The 21,772-nt window shown below is 39.5% G+C and overlaps 1 protein-coding gene across 1 annotated transcript in view; it reads left to right on the forward strand.

Moving 5' to 3' along the window:
* Positions 1-21,772, forward strand: part of LOC122800226 (dynein axonemal heavy chain 17-like) — a 17,083,451-nt gene that overhangs the window by 11,401,369 nt on the left and 5,660,310 nt on the right. Inside the window, exon 49 of the mRNA XM_044069720.1 lies at positions 12,455-12,620. Within this exon, the coding sequence (XP_043925655.1) occupies positions 12,455-12,620 (166 nt within the window). The remainder of the gene's footprint in view (positions 1-12,454; positions 12,621-21,772) is intronic.

The raw sequence follows: 21,772 nt of genomic DNA on the forward strand, positions 1-21,772 counted from the left end.
TCATCTTCTTCTGGAACATTGTCATAAGTCTCCAGCCCCGAATTCCGGCCTGAATTTATTGCGACTCCATTTCCTGTAGAATCATTGGCCCCAATCTGTCATGCCTAGCAATAGAGCTCTCCTTAAATGAGCACTGCTTATCCAAGTAACCTGCTCGTATTGCATTGGCAACACAGCTGTCAGTGATTTTATCCCATGAATTTTTCACCCAAGTCACAACCTCTTGCAGGCTAAACTTCACAGTTTTCATGCTGATTTCTCTCCATTCTATTTTCAATGTAGTCATTGAGTTCCATGCACACATGGTCCTTCAATGGCTTGTTTATTGCAATATAAGGAGTCTGGAGATAGGCAATCATTCCTGTGGGAATCATTATTTGATCTATTCTTCTCCGTGCAAGGAATTTCTTCATTTCTTTAGCGTGGTGAGTGCTGGCTGAATCCCAGACTAGCAGACCTCTTTCGCCACCTCACAAAACAAGTGGCAGCATTACATCGACCCAATTTCTTATAACTGCTTGTCTGCACCAGGCTTTGTTGGTTTCAAGAATGTAAATGCCTGAAACATGTTAAATCTTATCTTTAAGAAAACCAGAACAAGCAGCCATCCAATATCCCTCAGCCTCGAACACAAAATAAATATCACGTATCAACCTCGAACACAGTTTTATTGAACAAGACACATAGGTTAAGCGCTTTCGTCAAATGACTTCATCAGAAGACTGATGAAGTCATTTGACGAAAGCGCTTAACCTATGTGTCTTGTTCAATAAAACTGTGTTTGAGGTTGATACGTGATATTTATTTTGTGTTCGAGGCTGAGGGATATTGGCTGGCTGCTTGTTCTGGTTTTCTTGGTAAATCTTATCTTTCTTGCCCTTACTTATGATTAGTGGTGGGGTTTTCTTTCCATCTAGATGAATTGCCAAAATACAGGTAATACGTGCACTCTCGTAACCAGTGGAGGGAATGTAGATTGACAAGGCACCCCTCTGATCAATTGTTGTTTGAGATCCTTGGCTCATATACACTGTAGTTTCATCCATAACAATCATGTTGGAGAGTTGGTATTTAGAAAAGTCACTGCCATCAACAAAGGACTTGAATGCAAGTGCACATTTAATAACTTCAGTATCTTCCAGCTTGAACAGTGTTGTTGATCTCCCTAGAGACAGTTCATGTTGCTGAAGGATGCCATCCAGCCAATGTTGTGATGCTTTGAATTCTTCTGGGGATATTTCTAACAGTGGTGCCATTGCAAGAGCAAATTCTTGAATATCAGCGCTGTCCTGTTAGCAGTCCATTCACAGATGATGTCTTCCAGCTCAAGAAATAATGGTTGCCGACCTGATCCACACTTGCACTTCTTAGCATTTCCCTCGTCGGCCTGTTGACTGAGGTTATCATACGCTGCATGCCATTTTCGGACCATTCGGAGATCTAACCTCTTCTTTTGGCAGAAAGCCATCAGATTATTTCCCCCGTAGTCCTCCATGATTCCTTTCTTGTACTCAATGGAATAACTCTTTCTTGTCTGGGGGGGGGGTTAATTGAAGACTTACGAGACTGGAGTGGCAACACAAAATATCGACGGTTAAGAAGAAAAGACACAACCATAGCCATTCGTTATCAAGTGCTCGTGCTTTACGTGCGTTGTCTGTACTTTGACCGATCAAAGTACACCTGACAATGTTTATGGGCCAAGGGTCTCAACCTTCAAGTGTGAGTGATGATTAGGATTACAGTAAGAATCGTGGAAGACTCCCAGGGAAAGAATCTTACAACTTTCTGCAAAGAGAAGAAGTTGGGTGTCTGAATGGTCTAAAAATGGTGAGCAGAGTATGATACCCTCAGTCAACGGGTGTCAATAATATTATTTTATAATTCAACACGTCCGTCGTGTGCTGTTGACGATCTTAAATGGGGCTTATTTTTGGGGCAGGGCTTATATCAGAACCACCCTGGAAAAGCATGCTAGGCTTTATTCTCCGGTTAGATCTTATTTACAAAGAAATACGGTATTATACCTGATTGGGGAATAATATCTGGCTTTGGCCATGTCAAGGTAGGTGGTGTGCACTGTCTTCCCCTTGTCCATGGCTTTGGCGACTGTGTCAAAGAAGTCGACCAAATTTAACAGGCATAACCTCCCCTTGTCGAAATAAAACTGTGTGGGATCGAGTATTTGGAGGTTGCCAATGTCCTTGTTAATGAAGTCTGTGATAATCCATTCCACGGCCTTGCAGAACAGGCTAGTTAGGCTGATGGGTCTGTAATTTCCTGGATTGGTGGATGCTCCAGCTTTGTGCAAAGGGATGACAGTGGCTGTCCTCCACTCGGCTGGGATGAAGCCAGTACTCAGGCTTTAGTTGAATAGGGTGCCGAATGGTGCAGCAAGTTCCTGCATAAGTTCATACAGGATGCAGCCTGGGATGGTATTGGGTCCCATGGAGGCTGTATTTTTTGCCTTTGATACAGCAGTGATGACTTGCTCCCTAGAGATAAGGGGAGGGGGCAGGTGCTGGGGATGTCCTGATTTACTTGATGGGGGTGATAGAGGGGTGAAGTTTTCACTGAACCTATCTGCAAGCAGGTTGGCGTTTGAGTATGTGGTGTCCTTGACCACCAGTTCTGAGTGGATCTGAGTGCTTCCTTTAAGATTGTGGACATAAGTGAAGAAGGCCTTATGATTGTCTTTAGTAGATGTGGCTAGCTTGGAATCTAAGTTTGCTTTGGAGGATTTCACTAGTGCTTTTATTTGCTTGCTCAGCCTAAGGAGCGATTGCTTCCAGTTAGGCACTTGCTCCTTCTTGGTCCTGGACAGCAATTTTTTTCCTTTTATTATAGAGTTTTTTATTGCAGATGTCCACCAGATAGGTTTACTCTTCCTTGAGGAGGAGGATTTTGTCCTGTCGGGTATTTCTGATTCCATGCAGTTATATAAATGCTCATATAGTACTTTGGTGTAGGTTTGGACATATGTGCCAGTTCCTGTGGAGGAGGATGGGGTCCTATCGAGGGGAGGGGATATATACAAAAAAGAAAGAGTAGTGAACTATATTATAAAATGTAGAGTGCAAATAGCTATGCCACAGGAGACACAATTGGAAATAATGTGACGTGAATTTGATAAAGGTTTTAAGGATGGTTATTTAGTGGCATACCTAGGACAAAGGAAAAGAGGAGTACTTATATTAATTACAAAAAGAGCTCCAATAGTAGTAGGAGAGGATAAAAAAAAGATAATAATGGTAGATTTATAGTACTAAGAGGCTACTGGCAAGGGAGAAGGACTACAGTGGCATGTATTTATATTCCACCTAAAACTGTTAGAATGGAGCGTAAGAAAATTCTGGGAGAAATAATCAGCTTTCAGCAGGGAATATTACATAGAGGTGGGAGTGAAATTTGATGTGCAATGAAGATGTGCCTGGGAGGCCCAGAAGAGAAAATATAACAAAAGAGGGTAGATTTTTGAAGAAATGTATTAGTGTTTGGGGTGGAGCATGTAAATTCATTGGTAGGAGCTCTGACTGAATTTGCATATTATTCCCCAAGATACAAAAACTGGGCTAGGCTAGACGGATCTTACATTTCACAGGAACATGATGCTTTAATTGAGAGTTTTGATATGCATCCAATAACTATTTCAGATCACATGCTAATAATAACTAAAATAAAAATGCAGAGTAATGAAATAAAAATGAAGCACTGGCACTTTCTCACCTATATGCTGAAATGAGAAGAATTTAAGGAATGGGTAGTGGAACTTTTTCAGTAGTTATTACAGAAGATAAAAATTTCTTCTGAAACTATAGCTAGTGAGTAGAATAAAATTAAAGTAGAGTTTAAACGTAGGGTGGAAATAAAAGAAACAGAGATATGGTTAAGAAGTAACAAGAATTATTTAGTAGGACTGACAAATGTGAAAGTATTGCAGAATGGGGAAATCTCACAGAACAAGAAGAGGGGTAATTGCAGAATACTAAACAGAAAATAAGGGATTACACCAATAATATGCATGAGTTTAGAAAGATTGCAATTAAGCAACTGTTTTTTGATAATAACTCCAGATTATTTTTTTAGCACAATGACTCAGGCAGCAGAAAGTAGAAAGGATTGTTGCCAAGCTTAGGGAGCCTGGTACTAGAAATATTTTGGAAATTTTATGAAAGTTTGTATAAAGCAGAGAAATATAGAAATCAAAAAATGGTACAAATGGAAATGTTTATGGAAGAATTAAATATGCCAAGGTTAGATGTTGATGAGTCTCAATTACTAGAGGTAGATGAGGCTCAATTAGTAACAGGAGGAGATGAGATAAAAATAGTGATGTATAACCAATCCACAGAAAAGTCCCAAAGAATAGAGATGGCATTCCTCTGAAAGTGTGCAAGCTAGGAGGGAAAGAACTGATAAAGATCTGGAAGGTTTTATGTAACAATTTAAGAGAAGTACAACCACCAATATCCTGGAAGAAAGCAGTGGTATCTGTAAAGTCTAAAAAAGGTAAAGACGTATCAGATCCAGCTTCATACATGCCCATTTCAGTCCTAAACTATGATTATAAAGTGTTTATGTCTATAATGGCTAAATGAATGGCAAAGGTGATGCCAAAATTGATAAGTATGGATCAGTGTTATTTTGTAGAAGGGAGGCAAATATATGACAACATTAACAGAACATTGATGATCCAGAGGGAAGCAGAATGTAAAAAAGTACCATTGCTGTTGATGGGTCTTAATGCAGTGAAAGCATTTGACAGTGCAATCTGGGAGTTTATCATCAGGGCAATGGAAGCATTTGCATTCCCTGATAAAATTACAGGGTTAATTAGGAGAATATATTGAGGGATTGAATGTGAAAATTAAAGTGGGTGTGTTCCTCTCTGATAATTTCTGTTTGAACAGAGGAGCCAGACAGGGGTGTTCTCTTTCCCCTTTGTTATTCGAATTATATTTAGAACCATTGGTAAAAAAATAAGAGACTCAGTAATTCAAGGATATAATTAATATGGTAGTCAAGAAAAGCTGGCTTTATTTGCAGATTATATTATTTTATACATGATAAAGACATAAAAGGGCATTTCAGTGTAGTGGAACATTTTGAGACAGTTTCAAATCTTTTCGGGATCCAAAGTTAATGAAGCTAAACAAAGGCAATAGCTGTAAATTATGTACTGACACAAACTGGTTCAGTAATATCCACATTTATGGGGACATGATAAAACGAAGTACTTAGGAGTTTGGATTATAAAGGATTCTGGTATGGCAGGTGACTGAACAAAAGATAGTACAAAAACTGAGAAATTGGAATCTCTGTTATATGTATATCGATAGCAAGATACAAGCAGTTAAAATGTTTTTAGTCCCTTTAGTTTTATACACAGGTTAGGCATATTTTTATCAATCTGAGGAGAAGTTGTGGATAGCAATGAATAAAGAGTTGAAGGATTTTATCTGGGAACGGAAGACGGCAAGAGTGAAGTGATATAATATTATTCCTCCAATAGAACAAGGTGGTTTGAGATTACCCAATTTGAAGTTTGAAGGTGTATTTCAGAGCTACATAGTTAAGGCTTCTATATATAACACAAGCATAAACCTATAATTCAAAGTGGAAAGGGATGATGATGAAGCACGGGGGAAGCTCAAGAAACAAAGAGAAACTGGAAGTTTGGATGCAGATAAGGAGAATAAGAATAACCATGCAGAATATTATATTCATAAAGTAGCAGAAGTATTCTACGAACTAAGCCAACACAGGTATGGAGAAGGAAGATTCTGCTGATAGGGATGACTGCAATTAGGGATACAGACAATAGGCAAGAGGGGGCTGGAATTTATTGGAGAAAACAGGAAAAAGAACCAAGGTATTAGGAGCAAATAATTAGAGTGGGAAATGTTATAGAATGTGAAGAGGCCAAGAATGTTTTTGGACTACAGGCTAGAGATTGCCTTCTTTATCAAGGATTGATATCAGAGTTTAGGCAAAGAGAAAGAAACATAGGTATCTTAATAGCATTGCTGGTTTAGTTTTTAGTAGAACCTAGAACAGAAGCTGCTGTTAAAAAGGGAATAATTAGTTGAGCATATAGAATAGTGCATGATAACTATAAGAATCAATCAGAGGAGGTTAGAAATAATTGGGAAGAGAAATTGGATAAGCAATTCAAAAAGAAACAACAGGGGATATATGTATGTCTCCTAAATATGCAACAAAGTCTGGAAATTTAGGATTTTTGCTTGGAAGTGTTTACATAGGTCTTTTTATATACCAAGCAGACTCCAAATAATTTTTCCTTGGGTAGACAGCAAATGTTGGAGGTGTGATGGGAAAGAAAGAGATAATTTGGAGAGAACATTTTTTTTCGGGAATGTAATGAGTTGGCAGACTTTAAAGATTCCCTGCAGACTACTCTGTCAGAAAGACTGGGTGAGCAAATTAGTGTAACCAAGGAAATGATTTTTTGAGCTATGGTATAAAATTGGAATTGCCTAGACATAGTAAGGGCTTGCTGAGTCTAATTATGGTGGCTGCCAAAACAGCAATTACTAGAAAATGGAAATCAAAGTCTAAACCAGCTGTACTAGAAGTAGTGAATATAGTAACAGAGGTAAAACAACTACAGTTGGAATCTTTTGAAAAGGAGAGGAACAAATTACATAGAAAAAAATGAGAATTGTGGGAACAATACAGTCAGAGGAGGAACAAGGTTTAAAAGAAGGCAGGATTTGAATGAGCTATGTAATGTTTGGCTGACAATGACTGGATAGATTATAAGTGATGTATAATGTTTGCAATTAAAATTATGTAAATATGGTTTGTGATGTATAGTTGGCAACTAAAAGTAAGTCAGTATGGTTTGTTTTCATTTATATAAATGTGTGCTTGCCTTTGTCAAACATAATAATTTAATAAAGATATTTCTATTTAAAAAAAAATAAATAAATATTTCTAAGTCCAAGCTACAGCTGGTATGGAGCCTGGAGTTCATTGTTGCTCAATTAAACTCAATAACTCAGATTGCTTGTGTGCCTCCTCATCATATAGATTCAATCAAGTCTCAGGTTCAGCAAATTCTTATTCATCCTGCTCCTCCAGCCAGACTTGTCCTTCAGGCTGTAGGTTCCATGGCAGCCTCTGTAGTCTTAGTTCTAGTAGCACAGCATGCTACTCTATGCATGTTCTACAATGGACTCTAGCTGTTCAGAGATCTGTTCTTTTATATCCTCTATCCTTCCCAGTCAAACTTACTCTAGTGTGCAGAAACCATCTTCATTAGTGGATCCAGTCAGATGATATTTACATAGGTTGCCCCTTTATTCTCTCTTCCCTAGTGGCCATGGTCACCACAGATGCCTCCTAATTGGGGTGGGATGGGGGGTTTCTTGGGAAGGACAGTCCAAGGCATGTGGTTCCCTCAGTAGACCAGTTCACACATATCAATGTCCTGGAAATGAGAGCAGTCCTATTAATGTTGCAGGCATTTCAAGATGCTCTCCCTCTGGGGATTATTGTGATTCAGATTGACAATATGTCTGTAGTTTGGTACGTTAAAAACAAGAGGGGAACCCAGTCTTATCCTCTGTGTCGAGAAGCTGTGGGAATGTGGCAGTGATTAATTTCCTCTAGCTGCTTTCTCGTGACAATGCATATTCTGGGGAAATCCAACATACTAGTGTGCAAACTCAGTGGATCCATTTTGATACCTCTTGAATGATCTGTCAATCAATTAGTGACTGAAGAGATTTTTCCATCATTGGGGCCAACCTTGCTGCTATCTCTTTGCAACTCCCCTCAACAAGTTCAGCAGGTACTTTGCCCTACTTTCTCCTCAGGGGGAGTCACTGAGAGATGTTGTAGCCACGATTGCCCCTCAGGTCTCCTTTATGCCTATCCCCCACTTCCTCTAATTCGAAAATTTCTACAGAAAGACAGTCAGTTAAAGAGCTCGGTTATCCTCATTGCTCCCTTTTGGCTTCATCAGGTGTGGTTCCCTTCCTTTGGACTCATCTTTGTTATCCTCCTTCGATACTGCACCCTAGTCCAGATCCTCTGTTTCATCTCTCAGGGGTGAAGCATTCCAATATCCAGGCCTCAGACTAACTGAATGGTTTCTGTAGTTCCATTAATAGCTAGACAGCCCAGGCTTTCTCCATTGGTTCATCATATACTTCTCTCCTCCCAGAAAGACTCCACTAAGAGGATTTACAAGAGTAAATGGAAAGTATTCTTAGTTTGGGCCTTGAGAAACAATATTGATTTTTTTCCTGCCTCTGTTTCGTCAGTACTAGAGTTTCCAGCTTCTCATTTTAAGGAAGGTGTCAGTGTTTCCATAATTAAAGTACAGTTGGCAGCCATGTCAAATTTTCATTCAGGAGACAATACTTTGTGTTTGACTGCTTCCAGGTTGTGCAATGCTTTCCTAAAGGGCACTGTGTTACTCAGACCTCCAGTAAAATATCCATCACTCCTTGAGATTTAACAGCATTATTTCAATGGTTGACTCAACAACCTTTTGAAACATCAGCAAAAACTGATCTAAAATGTCTGTATTAGAAAACAGCCTTTTTAGTTGCTGTTACATCTGCAAAAAGAACTTCCAAACTCCAGACTCCCCTTACATTGTTTTTCACAAAGATAGAGTTACCTTATGAAAAAAATCCTTCCTTCCTACCAGAAGTAGCCTCTGAATCAAATATAAATCAAGTGGTTCATTTACCTGTCTTCTTCACTAATTTTTCAAATACAGGAGAATACATACAATATAACTTAGATGTACATAAACAGCAACATTTCTGTTTACACAGGACAAGAACTTTCAGGAAAACAGACCAGTTATTTGTCACTTTTTCACCAAGCAGGCTGGGATCTCCAGTTTCTAAAGTTACCTTGGCCAAATGGATAACTAATTGCATTTCCTTTTTATATTCCCTGTAAGGTCTCCCCCTACCAAAACCACCTAAGGCTCATTCATCTAGGTCCCTGGCATCCTCATCTGTCTTCTGGTCTAGAATTTCCATCGATGATATTTGTGCAGTGACCATCTTGTCTAATTATCATACTTTTATTATTCATTACAAATTAGACATAATTTCTAGAAGCAGAGCTGCTTTTGGTTCAGCAGTTCTCCAGAATATCCATCCATGAGGGCCACCCAAGATTCACGTAGCTGTGGCCTCTATCCCATACTTTGAGGAAGAATGAAAAGAACAACATCAGATATTAAAGTTATGCACTCATCATAACTAAGAATCTGTGTTCTCCATTTTCTTTCTTCCTCAACTCCCCTACATCCTTCTCCCTTGCTGTCATCTTTTGGAGTGATCTGATGGACTTTTGGAACCTGTTGTTGCAGGTCTGAGCCCTGGTTCTGTTACTTTCTCTTTTTTCTTTTTATATTCTACGATATTTTAAGCAGCAGACTTGATCTGAGATGTTGTGGGAGGACTAGGGCATTATGGGCAGAGGGAGGAGCTCGAGAGGTGGATCCAAAAATCTGTGGAATGCGTCTGAGTCAGATCCCAGGTCAGATCCATAACCCATATGTTGAGGAAAAATGAAAATGGACAACACAGATGCATAGTTATGGTGAGTATATAACTTTAATTTCCCAATTTCCTCCACTTCTAATTATGACCAGAGATACCAAGCTGTCTGTCAGACTGTTTCATATTCTTTCATCTGAAAAGTCTTCCACCAGGAAAATTTATAGCAGCAAAGGGAAGAGCTTTAGTATTTGGGCCTTCTGTAAAGGTCTATTCCCCTGTTGGGCACTGTTAGATGTAGTCTTTGACTTCTTAGCTTGTCTTTTTCATTGGTTCATTGGAAAATACTAGGTTATCAGTCTGTAAACTATTAGAATAGTAGCCAATAACCTGAGGATAGAATCAAACCTTCTACCCTGTATCTGTGAGTTAAAGACCTTAACCATTTTGTCAAACCCTCCCCATTAGGGGAGAGCTACTCTACTATCAAGGTCCAGTTGTCAGCCATTTCCAATTTCCATGTTGGTCAGGATCATTTCCCCATAGCTTTCCTGAGACTTTCTAAAGCCTTTTTGAAAGAGACTTTTCTTCTCAGGCCTCCCCTTGAAAGATCCATTCCATTCATGGGATTTGGCCTTTATGGTACAGAATTTAACCAGGGCTCCCATTGAGCATGCTGCTAATGCAGATCTGAAGGTTTTATCTTGGAAAACTATTTTCTTGATTGCAGTGACTTCTGCTAAATGAGTGTCTGAAGTTTAGACTTTGTCACATAAACCTCCTTATTTTTCACAAAGACAGGGTATCAATACAAGCTAATCTAGCCTTTTTGCTTAAGGTGACCTATGAGTCTAACCTAAACCAATCTAGAAGTTCATTACTAAGGGTGAATACATTCTTCACTGTTTGGATCTGCACCAACAATTAAAATTTTGCTTGCACAGGATGAAAGACATCAGGAAATCTAACTAGCTTTTTGTGTCCTTTTCCAGAGTTACATCAGGAAAGGGAGTATATAAGGTCACATTATCCAGATGGCTTACTGAGTGTATCTTTTTAATTTACATGATTAATGCATTACTCCTACCATCTAAACCAAAGGCTCATTCCACTGTGGCAGTTGCTATGACAAAAACCTTGTTTAGAAACCCATCTTTGGATGAAATTGTTTATGTAGCTACTTGGTCTAATACTCATACAGATTTTTGTGTGCTGGTACTACTTGGATCAGCCTGACTGGGGACTGTGTCCCACAGTTTGAGTCAGATGGAAGAGACAATATCAGATACAAAAGTTATGCACTTACCATAATGCTAGATCTGTGTTGTCTGCTTCCATCCATCTCAACCTCCCCTTCCTCCTTTCCCTATCCAAATTATTATATGTGCTTTTGGCTTCTTGTGGGCCTTCCTGAAGTCTTCTTCTTTTAGACCCCTTTGAACCTTAGTCTGATATTCCTCAGTTAGAAGTTTTCTTCAGAGGGGTCCAGTATGGTGGAGACAAAGTCAATATGAGGAGATTAGATAGTAGAGGGCATTATGGGAACAGAGCTTGAGCTTTGGAGCCAAAAGTCTAAAGTGCTGACCTCTGATTGGATCCGATAAGCCACAGGTTGAGAAGGACAAATGGAGACAACATGGATCTAGAAATATGCTAAGTACATAGTTTTCATTTTGATAGTAGCATGGCAAACTTTCCTTTCCTGCTCATAGTTAATGTGGACCATAGGATAGATACTACTTAAGTGTGACTGTCACATTCACAATATAATGGGTGGCGACCATGCCTTACCAGAAAGAAAACTGTGAAGAACTGGGAATTCTGACACCCTTCCCTAGGAAGTGTGTGTGTGTATGTGTTTGTGTGTTAAAATAATTGTTTGAAAAGTAGTTACCATGAGCATTGCGCAATAGAAAACAGTATGGTTCAGAGATAGTGCTGGTGAAGTATCTGCCTGCACTGTCAAGTGCCTGAGCTGCTCTTCCAACTCAATTCTCCTGGGCATTAGTTAGGGCTTTATTCCTCTATTCCATAGGGAACTCCCTATGTCATTATCTTTCCTGATGCAATACTAGTGTTTACTTTCACAGGAAAACATTGCTGTAGAATAAATGACTGAACCACCATACCTCATTTGATGAGTACACCAAATGTCATGATTTACTGCAACTGTGACCTTTTCATGAGGTTCTGCTGTTATGGCAAGCATCTCATACAGCTATAATGTTTATAGCTCTCCAGCCTTGTTGAATCATTGAACAATGCTAACAGGCACTTTTTTCAAAGAAGACCCCATTTTCACATAAGCTAGTCCTAAACTCATCTTAGATAAGCTGTGCCAGACTTGAAAAAGAAATGGGTGCCTTTCCCCCTGTGTTGCTTATACTATTATATAAGTTTGGCTGTAGCTTGTGTCTAACAACAGAATTGTAAAAAGGAACATTTATATAGCAGTTCTTCTGTTTTTTATTTTTTTATGTATTCAGACTTTTCTGTAGTCATTTATGTGATTCATTTGGCCATTGATGTAATTTCACATGTTCCAGTGAGTAAGAAGATAAGATTAAAACGGGTGTAAAATAAAATTCTAAAAGTCTTAGCTGTAGAAGTCTGGCGAGGGGCAGCCTGTCCCAATAGAAGGAATAGATATTGTGAGGGAAGGTGACTAGACCTGAGGGACTTTAATTCAGTAGGGAGGAGACAAAAATTAAAGTATAGTTTTGTTATTTTTATGTTAAATACCCTGAGTGACACAGTATGGTTTAAATGTTTAAGGTTTGAAGACATATACAATTGCTTAGGTTAAGGCACATCTGGGACAACTCTGGCTTAAACTTGTCAGTCTAGGATGTTTGATGCCTTCAGCATGGAACATATGTTGTTACTTTCAATTGGTCATGTATAATGCTTTTTCAGGAACACTACAGGTTTTGCAAATAATATTTTTTTCCCTAAATTCACAGCTGTTCTTGAAAAGCCATTAGAAAAGAAAATTGGTAGAAATTATGGACCTCCAGGCAACAAGAAATTGATCTTCTTTATTGATGACATGAATATGCCTGAAGTTGATAAATATGGAACAGTGGCTCCTCATACATTGATTAGGCAACACATGGATCATGGACACTGGTGAATAACTTTAATATTTAATTATTTATTTGTTTGCTTGCTTGTTTATATTTGTTAACCAGACTAGAGCTTTGAGCATCATGGTCCTTTTCCAGACTAAGCCTGAAAGCACTGTCTGGTTAAGTGATTTGCCCAGACTCACATAGTAGGTAAAGGAGGCTGAGTGATTCAAAGCTGGACCACAGCATACACCTAATTAATTGCTCATAGCCTTAATCATGTGCTTTAAATAGTTATTTGGAATATATGGTTAGAAAATGTATATGTTTATATAATTAGGTTTCTGTATTATTTTACTCTACTACATGTCTATTTGGTTCTGTACCGTTTTTTATTATGAATGTTCCCTCAGACCTGTGATAACAAGAACATGTTACTCTCTGAAGAATTTTGACTCAGTGGGTATCCTTAGCTGTACTGTTGTTATACTAATGCTGATGATCTTTGTAGCAGTTCACTCTTCTGTATTTTTGTTGTTTATAGTTATTGACTGGGAAGGTTCTGATGAGGTGCGCATATATTTAGTTGAGTTGTAGGGAGAAAAGCCTAAGCATTGTACAATGACATGCATGTATACAATATGCAGAACCAAAGTAGATTTTTTATACAGTGGCATGAAAGAATTACACAGGCATTATAACTAGTTATGGCAGTGCACATGTAGCAAAGACAGGCTTTACAGCAAATGCTAAGGAGATGGAGAAATGTATTAACAGTAAGAGAAGACAAATATCTCTACATTCAAAAGTTGATGTGTACAGCAGTAATACAATTTGTATAAACACAGATAAATAATGCTAAAATGTATAACTAAAATACAGTTTCACATTAATTCACATACTTAGTTGCTCAAGTTGCTTTGCAAGTATAAGCCCGCTGCTTGCTAAGGTATGCTTTTAGATCATACTTGAAAACCAAATGTACTTGAGGTCTGCTATTGGACACTCCAAGATTTGCCAGCAGTTGTGTAGTTATAAAGCATCAAGGAAACCATTTTCTGATTTAGGAATAGATATTAGATGTGAAGGGGGTGACCTGAAATTGCATAATCATTGGTTGAATTGATGATGCCACCAAAAATAAGCATTTATTTGTGTGTATGACTTTATGGGAAAACTTCATTTAGTTTAAGTCCAAGCCTCCCTATTTATTTATGTATATTTGTTATCTGGGGTAGAGCACAGATTCACATGTTCTTTTTCAGGCAGCCTGGGAAAGCTGTCTGGCTAAGTATCTTGCTCAGAGTTACACAGTAAGCAGATGGAGGTTGAGGGAGAGCATTGATCTGCACACATCTTCTCAGGTGTCCCAGAAACACTCTCTGGTTAAGTGACTTATTCAGAGTCACACTCACACAGTAAGCAAGTAGAGGTTCAGGATATCAAACCCTGGACTACAGAAAAGGAAGTAGCTCAGTGACTGCTCATAACCTTAACCCTCTATGTCAACTGACAGTTACTTTAACTGAGAGTTAACTGGAGTGTAGAGCAGTGTTGTGTTATAGGGTGAATGTCTAGCAACATATTTAGTTGTTTGACAGTCACTACTTTTTCTAGTTTACTTGAACTGATGAGTGAAGGTTTGTGAGAGTGTATGAAGAATATAATTAAGAAGGAATAAAAACAATGGTAGTTGTAGATAAGCATGCTTTTTTAATGCAAGAATGCTACAAGTCTCTATAAACACCCTAAGCTTTGGTTGCCTTTGCAGCCATTGCATACATGTTTATCAAACTTTAGTTGACACTCTTGAATTACATCAAGACCTATAGTGGAAATGACCTCATCACTAAGTGTTTGGTAAAGAGGGAGGAGTTTATGAATGCATTCTAAAGAACTAGTGTTATTAGTCATATGGTTGTTAAGCAATACCATGGATTTTGTTTTATTCATATTGAAGTGCAATCCTACAGAAGCTTGCAGTTACTGAAAATCATTACAAATGTTTTGTAGTTCTGTTTGGACATGGGAAGCTGTATCTTCTTCTTTGTAAGTTTGTAGAGCCTTTAGCATGCTGGACTAACTTAGCTCTACAGGAATGAGCTAACATATCATTTCCAAAGACAGAGGATGGAAACAGGCCAAAGAGAGAGAGGAACTCAAAGAGAAGATGGAAGAGTGGAAGTAAGAGTTCCCATTTCATTTGATATACTGAGTTCTGTCTTTAATGTTAACTGGATGACCATCTACTGGAGCTTAAAGGGACAGGCCATAATAAGAGATGATGCTCATCATTCTCACTGCTGTAGTGGCCCTTGGCTATTTGGGTTGAATCCTACCCAGGATACAATAACTGATCAGCTTCACAAAACTCTGGCTTCCTTCCACCTTATTGGAAGGAAATCAGCAGTCAGAATGTAGACAACTTCAATACTTTCTTGCCACCTTGAGAACTTCTTCACAGCAGCAGCAATTGGCTTCAAGCTTCAATTATGCAGGTAGGCCCCATTGGGAAGCTTTCCACACAGAAATTATTGCCCTTTTAAGAAAATATTTATAGATTTTTAATTGCTGACTAAAAACAGTTTCCCTTTTAAGGAAACCGGTACTTTTTGCAATAGCGGAAGTTTCTTGTCAGTGATTTTTATTTTCAGAATAGGGCTTATTATTGTGTATTGGGGCAAATTTTGTGGTAAAAATGTACTGTTTTTGATACTTTTACTGTGAAGTATAGGTTTTAAATATCAGGAAGTGTTTTATAGGTCTGAAAATTATTTTTTTCTGTTGAATGCTTGTGTATGCTTTGTGACAACCTATCTTCAGTGCAGGTTTTATTCTGTCAGTGTACTTCAGAAGAGGAGTTTTGAGTTCTGACAGGAATTTCTGTGTACTGCTTGTGCTTTTACTTTTGAAATGGACTGTGTGGGAAAGTATAAGTATGTGTGCTGCTTGTAAATACTTGTCTGAGAACTTAACTTCCAACTGACTCTTTCCAGCAATGCATACTAGTAGTCTGGCTTCTTTCTCAGTTAAAGAATAGATACTTAACTCTGATCTTGCTGGCTGTTCCCCCTTGTACCTAAAAACAAAAAGCAAGATAGTAAAGAGCTCTTACTGACATTGTGTACTCAGACAGTGCCTTAGCCACTGGTAGGAAATCCTGTAGTGGCCCATCATTTTTTCTCAGACCATTCACTTATTCCTCTTAGTTCCTCTTGTTTAGCTGCTTCAGCCATCATGGTGTAAGGGTCAGCCACATTCTCTGCCACTATTCTACTGTCCAGTTCAGGCATGGGAGAACAATCTTCTTTACTTCTAGGAGATAATCCAGGAGGTTCTTCTTGGGGTGGCCCAGGGAAAGAGACTTTTTGCTAGGGGTGAAATGACATCCCCTAGACAGTTATCTTCCAGGAAGGTCACTGCAAAAAAAAAGAAACAAAACTTTAGATATTGCTTATCAAAGGTGATTGTATCAGTTTATACGGATGATTTGCTTACTTTAGCCAGGAGTTTATTGTAGGCTGTTAATCCTGGAACTCAGAAGTCCTTACTGGAGGGTAATCTTAATAAAGAAATTACTGAGGAAAGTTTGTCAGAGGATTCTGACATGGAGAGAGATAGAACTTAATTTCCTGGAGATTCCCAAGACTTTGATTCTGAGAAATGTTATCATCTCTAGCTCCACTGGAGTTTTCCTTTTCTGAAACTAATTCCAGGGTGAAAAATGCATTTTTTTATGAAAACAAGTGGATGTTCCACCTGAACTGAGGAGATATTATTATATGTTGCAAGTGGATGTGTCACATGCTACACCCATTCCTTATATTTTGCTTGCCTTGGAAGATGTGTTAAATTTAGTCTGAACACTCCGCCTTCATTACCCAAAACAGACCTCTCAACTGTCCCTATTTTGGAGAATCATTCCTATTTTTAGGCCTGATTTACCCCTGCCATTGGAGGTATGTCCTGTTTTCAGGCTTGATTTACCCCTTTACACAATTTTCTAAATCCTTCACATTACACAAGACATTTGAAGCTATCTAGTACACAGAAATCCACACTACATGACCAACATACTAGTGACACCAAACATTTAAAGAACTAGGACACACATTAGATATCTCTTTTTTTAGAACCAAAGATAAATGATCCTGTGCTGTAGAATTTTGCAGTAGCAGTTCATTAACGTCTACAGGTTTTACACTGCCTCTTTGAGAATGTGCTTATATTTTCCATTATTTTTAGCAATCTTTTCAAGCATGTGCTGAAGTTTTATATGCTATTTGGAATTCAGATTTTATGCTAATTATATGTCTAGATTGTTTGCTGCATGCTCCCAATTTTAAAAGGCCTTTGCTCCTGTTTTCAATGTTTTCAGATTAAGAGGTATGCCGAAAAGGCATATAGACTTTATAAAGTATCTCAGGCTAAGAAATTTTCACTTTCTCATCTTAGATCAGACCCAGATGCCATTTTGATCTCTTTGACACCCGGAAACAGACTTTTGGTCAATACTAACTCTTCCCATGTGGATAAAGAAGGTGAGATATTAAAAGATTTTTCAAGTACCCATTACAAATATCACAAATTCTGTACTCCAGTCAAAAGACAAAATAAAAAACCCTTGCCCTCTCCTGGCAAACAGGGAGCAAAAAGGAAATGGCAGGAGGGAAGTAACAAAAATCAGGGATTCTTTCAGAAAAAGGGACAGTCTGATCATTCAGATTGACTATAGTAGCATTCCTTTAAAAGATTAATGCATGATAAAATGGATCCAGCATTGTCTGTTTTTGTCTGATTCAACCTTTGAGTTGTTGGATCTGATTGGATCCAACCATGGCATCTTTTAGAAGCTGGGGTTCCAGACCTCTGACCCCTTCCCTACCCATAATTCCCTATGTTACCCCAAAATACACCCGATCTTGTTTGCCACTTCTGTTGCAAGGATTTGGTCTACAAGGGCTCTGATCTTCAACTTGTGAGATAGGGGATATCTCTTCTTAGTTTCTCTAGGTTAAGTTCTGGTGTTTCCCCTTTAAGTTTTGTTTTCTCTTTCTAATAGATTTTATACCTCCTCTTAAAAAATTCTTCTCAGGAGGTTTTCTCCTGTTGTTCTACGTTCATCAGAGTGGTTGGTTTAGCCTTTCTCGTGAATATTATTGTTTTATTATTCTCTTTAGTAAGGGATGCTACAAACGTTGTCTTGGATTCCTTTTCTGTGTAGTACTGTTTTTGCTTGTTTTGTGAATTCTGTTATGGTGGACAAGGTTGCAGGATTCAAGAAATGTTCGTCTGCAGACATAAAATTCCTCCACAGGACCCTCACATATAATGTCTAGGTGAGACATGAACCTCCTTCTGTACGAGAGCTTTATAGGGTTCCACAAACAAATTAGTCCTCAAGTGCCTTCTTCATAACCAAGAGGGAATGTTGGAACCTTCTGTTTATTCTGAAACTCCTACTCTGGCCAAGAAAGCTGAAAAATCAACACCCTCTAAGGAGATATAGAGGAAAAAGTCTAAAGAAATGGAAAAGGAGAAAGAATAAAAAAAGACACCTAGAAATTGCACCCTGGATCCAGCAGAGGTTTTGGGTCTGGATCCAAAGACACTAAAGCGTTCGGATCCGAAGACTACTTACATCCGTTTGCCAATGCCTCCTCCATACTTCACATCAGAGCCATTGAGTCCTAGGCTCCATTTCCCCTTCTCTTCTTACAGGAGAGGTGTTCCTCCCTGGGCAAATTCAGTGGCTTCATCTTCAAGGTCTTACCATTACACAAGAAGCCTTACTGAAGTGGATGTCGACAGGATGACGCAGAGGTTTCTCAGAGTGAAATTCAACTGGGGTCCTCCTGGCGCTTTCCTCTTCAGGCACACTGGGTTCTGCCCCATCTACCCCGACTGGGTGTCTCCAGTTCCAGTATGACCTTCAGATCTGATGTCCATAGATTTGAGCCTCTACAGAGCATGTATGTCAGAGCTGATAGTCCTTTTGACCTTGACTCTGACAGTGTCCCTTACTCAATCAACTCTGATTTTGTCAGATTGGGCCAAGTCTCAGAGCCAAAGCCTTAAAGCGTTGCCTCAAGGGGCAAGGTTGACTGTGAACCAGGGAGTGGTCAGAGTGAAGATTGCTAATCCTGTCCCTCTTTCACATCAGAGAAGTGCTTCTTCATCTCCTATCACATCCTTGGCTTTCAAGGTGTTCAAAAAGGTTCTGTCCTGACTGAGAGTAGAGGTGCCTTTGCTATACTTGGCTCCATCCTATCCTTCACTGAATGCTGCATCTGAGCTCCTTCATCATTATCGACTGAGACAGTCAGCCTGTTTTAGCTTTGGGGCTCCTCATTACATGAGTTTCCAGTCTGATTCTGACCCTTCTCCAGAAGCCTAACTATTGCAGGGTTCTAGGAAGATCTGTCAAAGGAGACTTTTGAACTCCTCCCTATAGTCAGTCATGGAAGACAGACATGGATGACAGTGAAGGGTTCTCACACTCCCCGCTGGAAGTCGTCACATTTGGTGATATCCTAGAATTGATGAAGGGGGCGGTTGGTTCACCAGTGTGTCCTCTTCTGATGAGTCTGTGTTCCTTGAGGCTTTTGGGGCTGAGTCTTCAACCTCTTGGATGGTGCTGTCTGCTGATGACCTAACGGATCTGTGGCACAGGAGGCATGGAAGGATCCTGATGTGGTGGAGCTGATTCCAAAGAAACTGCTAAGATTTTGGCTACCCCAAAGAAGAAAGTGCACTGGAGCATGGGTGCCCTGGTAGATGCCATTGTTGTAGAGGCATCCGTAAAGAAGGAACTTTTGAAGAGAGTACATCTGTCTGTCCTTCTAACAAGGAGTCAGGGGCATTGAACAGGTTTGGGAAATGGATGTACACATCAGTGACTTTTGCACTTAGAAAGATGAACTACTTTGCCTATATGAAATGGATAGAGTGGGACCTGACCAAGAAGATCACCGGGTCCCTCTTAGGTAACTTACAGGTGGACATCCAGAAATCAGTGGAGTCCCAATTGTTTGCCCTGCAATCATTGTCCAAAGTATCCATGCATCTGCTATCTAAAGCAGCTGATGGTACAGCTAGAGAAGCAGACAACAGCATAGCCATCCAACAACATGCCTGGATGAAATTATGTGACTTTGTGGAAGGTTTTAAGATGTCCTTCATTAATGCTCCTTTGATGGTTTGACACTATTCAGACTGTAGGTTAAGGAGAAGCTTACCGGGGCAAGCAAGACATTAAGACCCTGTCTGCTGTTGGGATCCTATTCTACAACTCTCAAATGTCCTTATGTAGGAACAAGAAGGGTAGAGAAGATGTGGTTCAGAAAATCTCTGGGTTTTAAACAAGATGCTGCTGTAGACAGACCCTCTCAAGGTGGGGGTGGGGCATCAGTTTCAATGGACATTGCCCTAGAAAACCACAGAATCAGGGAGTTTGTGGTCCTTTTACAGAGAAATCCTTTCAGTGCACCTGAAGGGTTGCCTGACTGCTGCACTCTGGAGGCAGTCAGAAGGGGGGACTTTTCCCTGCATCCCCAAGCCTGGCAGGACATCACCAGGGGCTGTGCTACTCCGTTTGATCTTATATTGTATTTTCCATCTGTTCCTCAATGTACTGGTGTCAGATCTGCCCTTGGATCCAACTTGCCACTTCTAAGCTTTGGATCTGGTGGTCATACTCTTCCCCTACCCATAATATCTTGTGTAAGGAGCGAGCTACCCCAGATCTCATTTGCCTCCATAAGCACTTGATGAAGCTTGCTTCTCGGGAGTGTTTTTTCAGAAGAAAGTTACACTGATAAATAAGCACTTTAAATTTTGAACTCTTTTTCTCTTAGCATTTACACTTGCTGTTCCCTACCCCTTTTCTCCTTTATCTCTTTGCTCCTTTAGGAGCTTATTTCATAAAAAGCAAAAAAAATGTAGTAGTTAAGTATATATATTTATATTATAGTTGATAATGTAGAATTTCTGTCTTCTTGGAGACTTTATTTCTTTTTCTTCTTCTTTATTTTGGCTGGGAGGATGGCGGATAAGCCCTCAGGTTTCCAAAAATGAATAGCTTGCTCCCACAAGAGACTGAATTCAGACAAACGTGAGAAGTGTGTTTATTGCCTAGAGTCTTCCCATCTTGATATTGCCTGCCATATCTGTGAGGCTTTTTGTCAACAAGCCATCATAGAGAGAAAAAAACAAGCTGATTTTATAGGAATCTTCTATAGCCTACTACAGGACAAAAGCCATCTTCAGGATGGGGAAAGTCTTTGGCTAATTATTCTTCCCCTGCATCATCACCCTTAAAAAAGGCTAATAAACCCAGGGAGATACAAAAGGAGATGGAGAGAGAAAAAATAAAGAAAAAGACAAACAGAAATCATAATCAACCTAAAAGAGATTTCCAGATTTGACACCATCTTCAGCTGCACCAAGCTAAGATCTCTAGACCTTCAGAGGTCACACTGTTTGTGGATCCATATCATTACCTAGATTTTCTCTGGATCCTATCTTCCCTAGGCTCAGGTCTCTAATCCTGCAAGACTGACCCCTTGTCCTTCCAGGCTACCTACCTCTATTCCTTCTCTGAGTTCAGCTAGGTCTTCTTGGAGCCTCAACGAAGCTGAGGTGGACAGGATGATTATACATTTTCTTTGGACCCAAATCTAGTTGTGGGTATTCCCAGCTCTGACTGTTGTTAAATCTGGGAGAACCACTTCATCCCCTCACTAATTAATGGCTCCTTCTCTGATCTGACACTTGGATCAGGGTTCCAGGATCCAACTTTTGCCCTGGGCAGCTCTGCATCAGAGCTGAGACTTCATAATTCCTTGACTCCGATGAGTTCTTTGATAAAGTTGGAGCTGAACTGTTGGTCCTGACTCAACAGGGTAGGATTGGATCTGAGGTCTTATGATCTTTTCCTTCCTCTAGTGGCATTTGTACTTATTAGTTTGGCTCTGGAATCAGCCTCAGATCCCAGCCAAATGGCTTCTATGATTGAGCCACCTTCAGGAGTTTCTGCTATGACAGCAAGACTTCCCAGATCCGTGCCGAGATCAGCACTGAGGCTTTCGAGAGAAGCTACTTTTTCAACCTACAGAATGGTCTACCCTTTTAGAACCGGATCCAACCCTCTCCCATAGGATCTCCCAGGATCTGCAGTCTGCTCTGCTGGTCCCAGCTGTACAGCCAGTTTCC

This window comes from Protopterus annectens, chromosome 4.part0 (assembly GCF_019279795.1).
Source record: "Protopterus annectens isolate FY-2018-M chromosome 4.part0, PAN1.0, whole genome shotgun sequence".
NCBI classification, from domain to species: Eukaryota; Metazoa; Chordata; order Ceratodontiformes; family Protopteridae; genus Protopterus; species Protopterus annectens.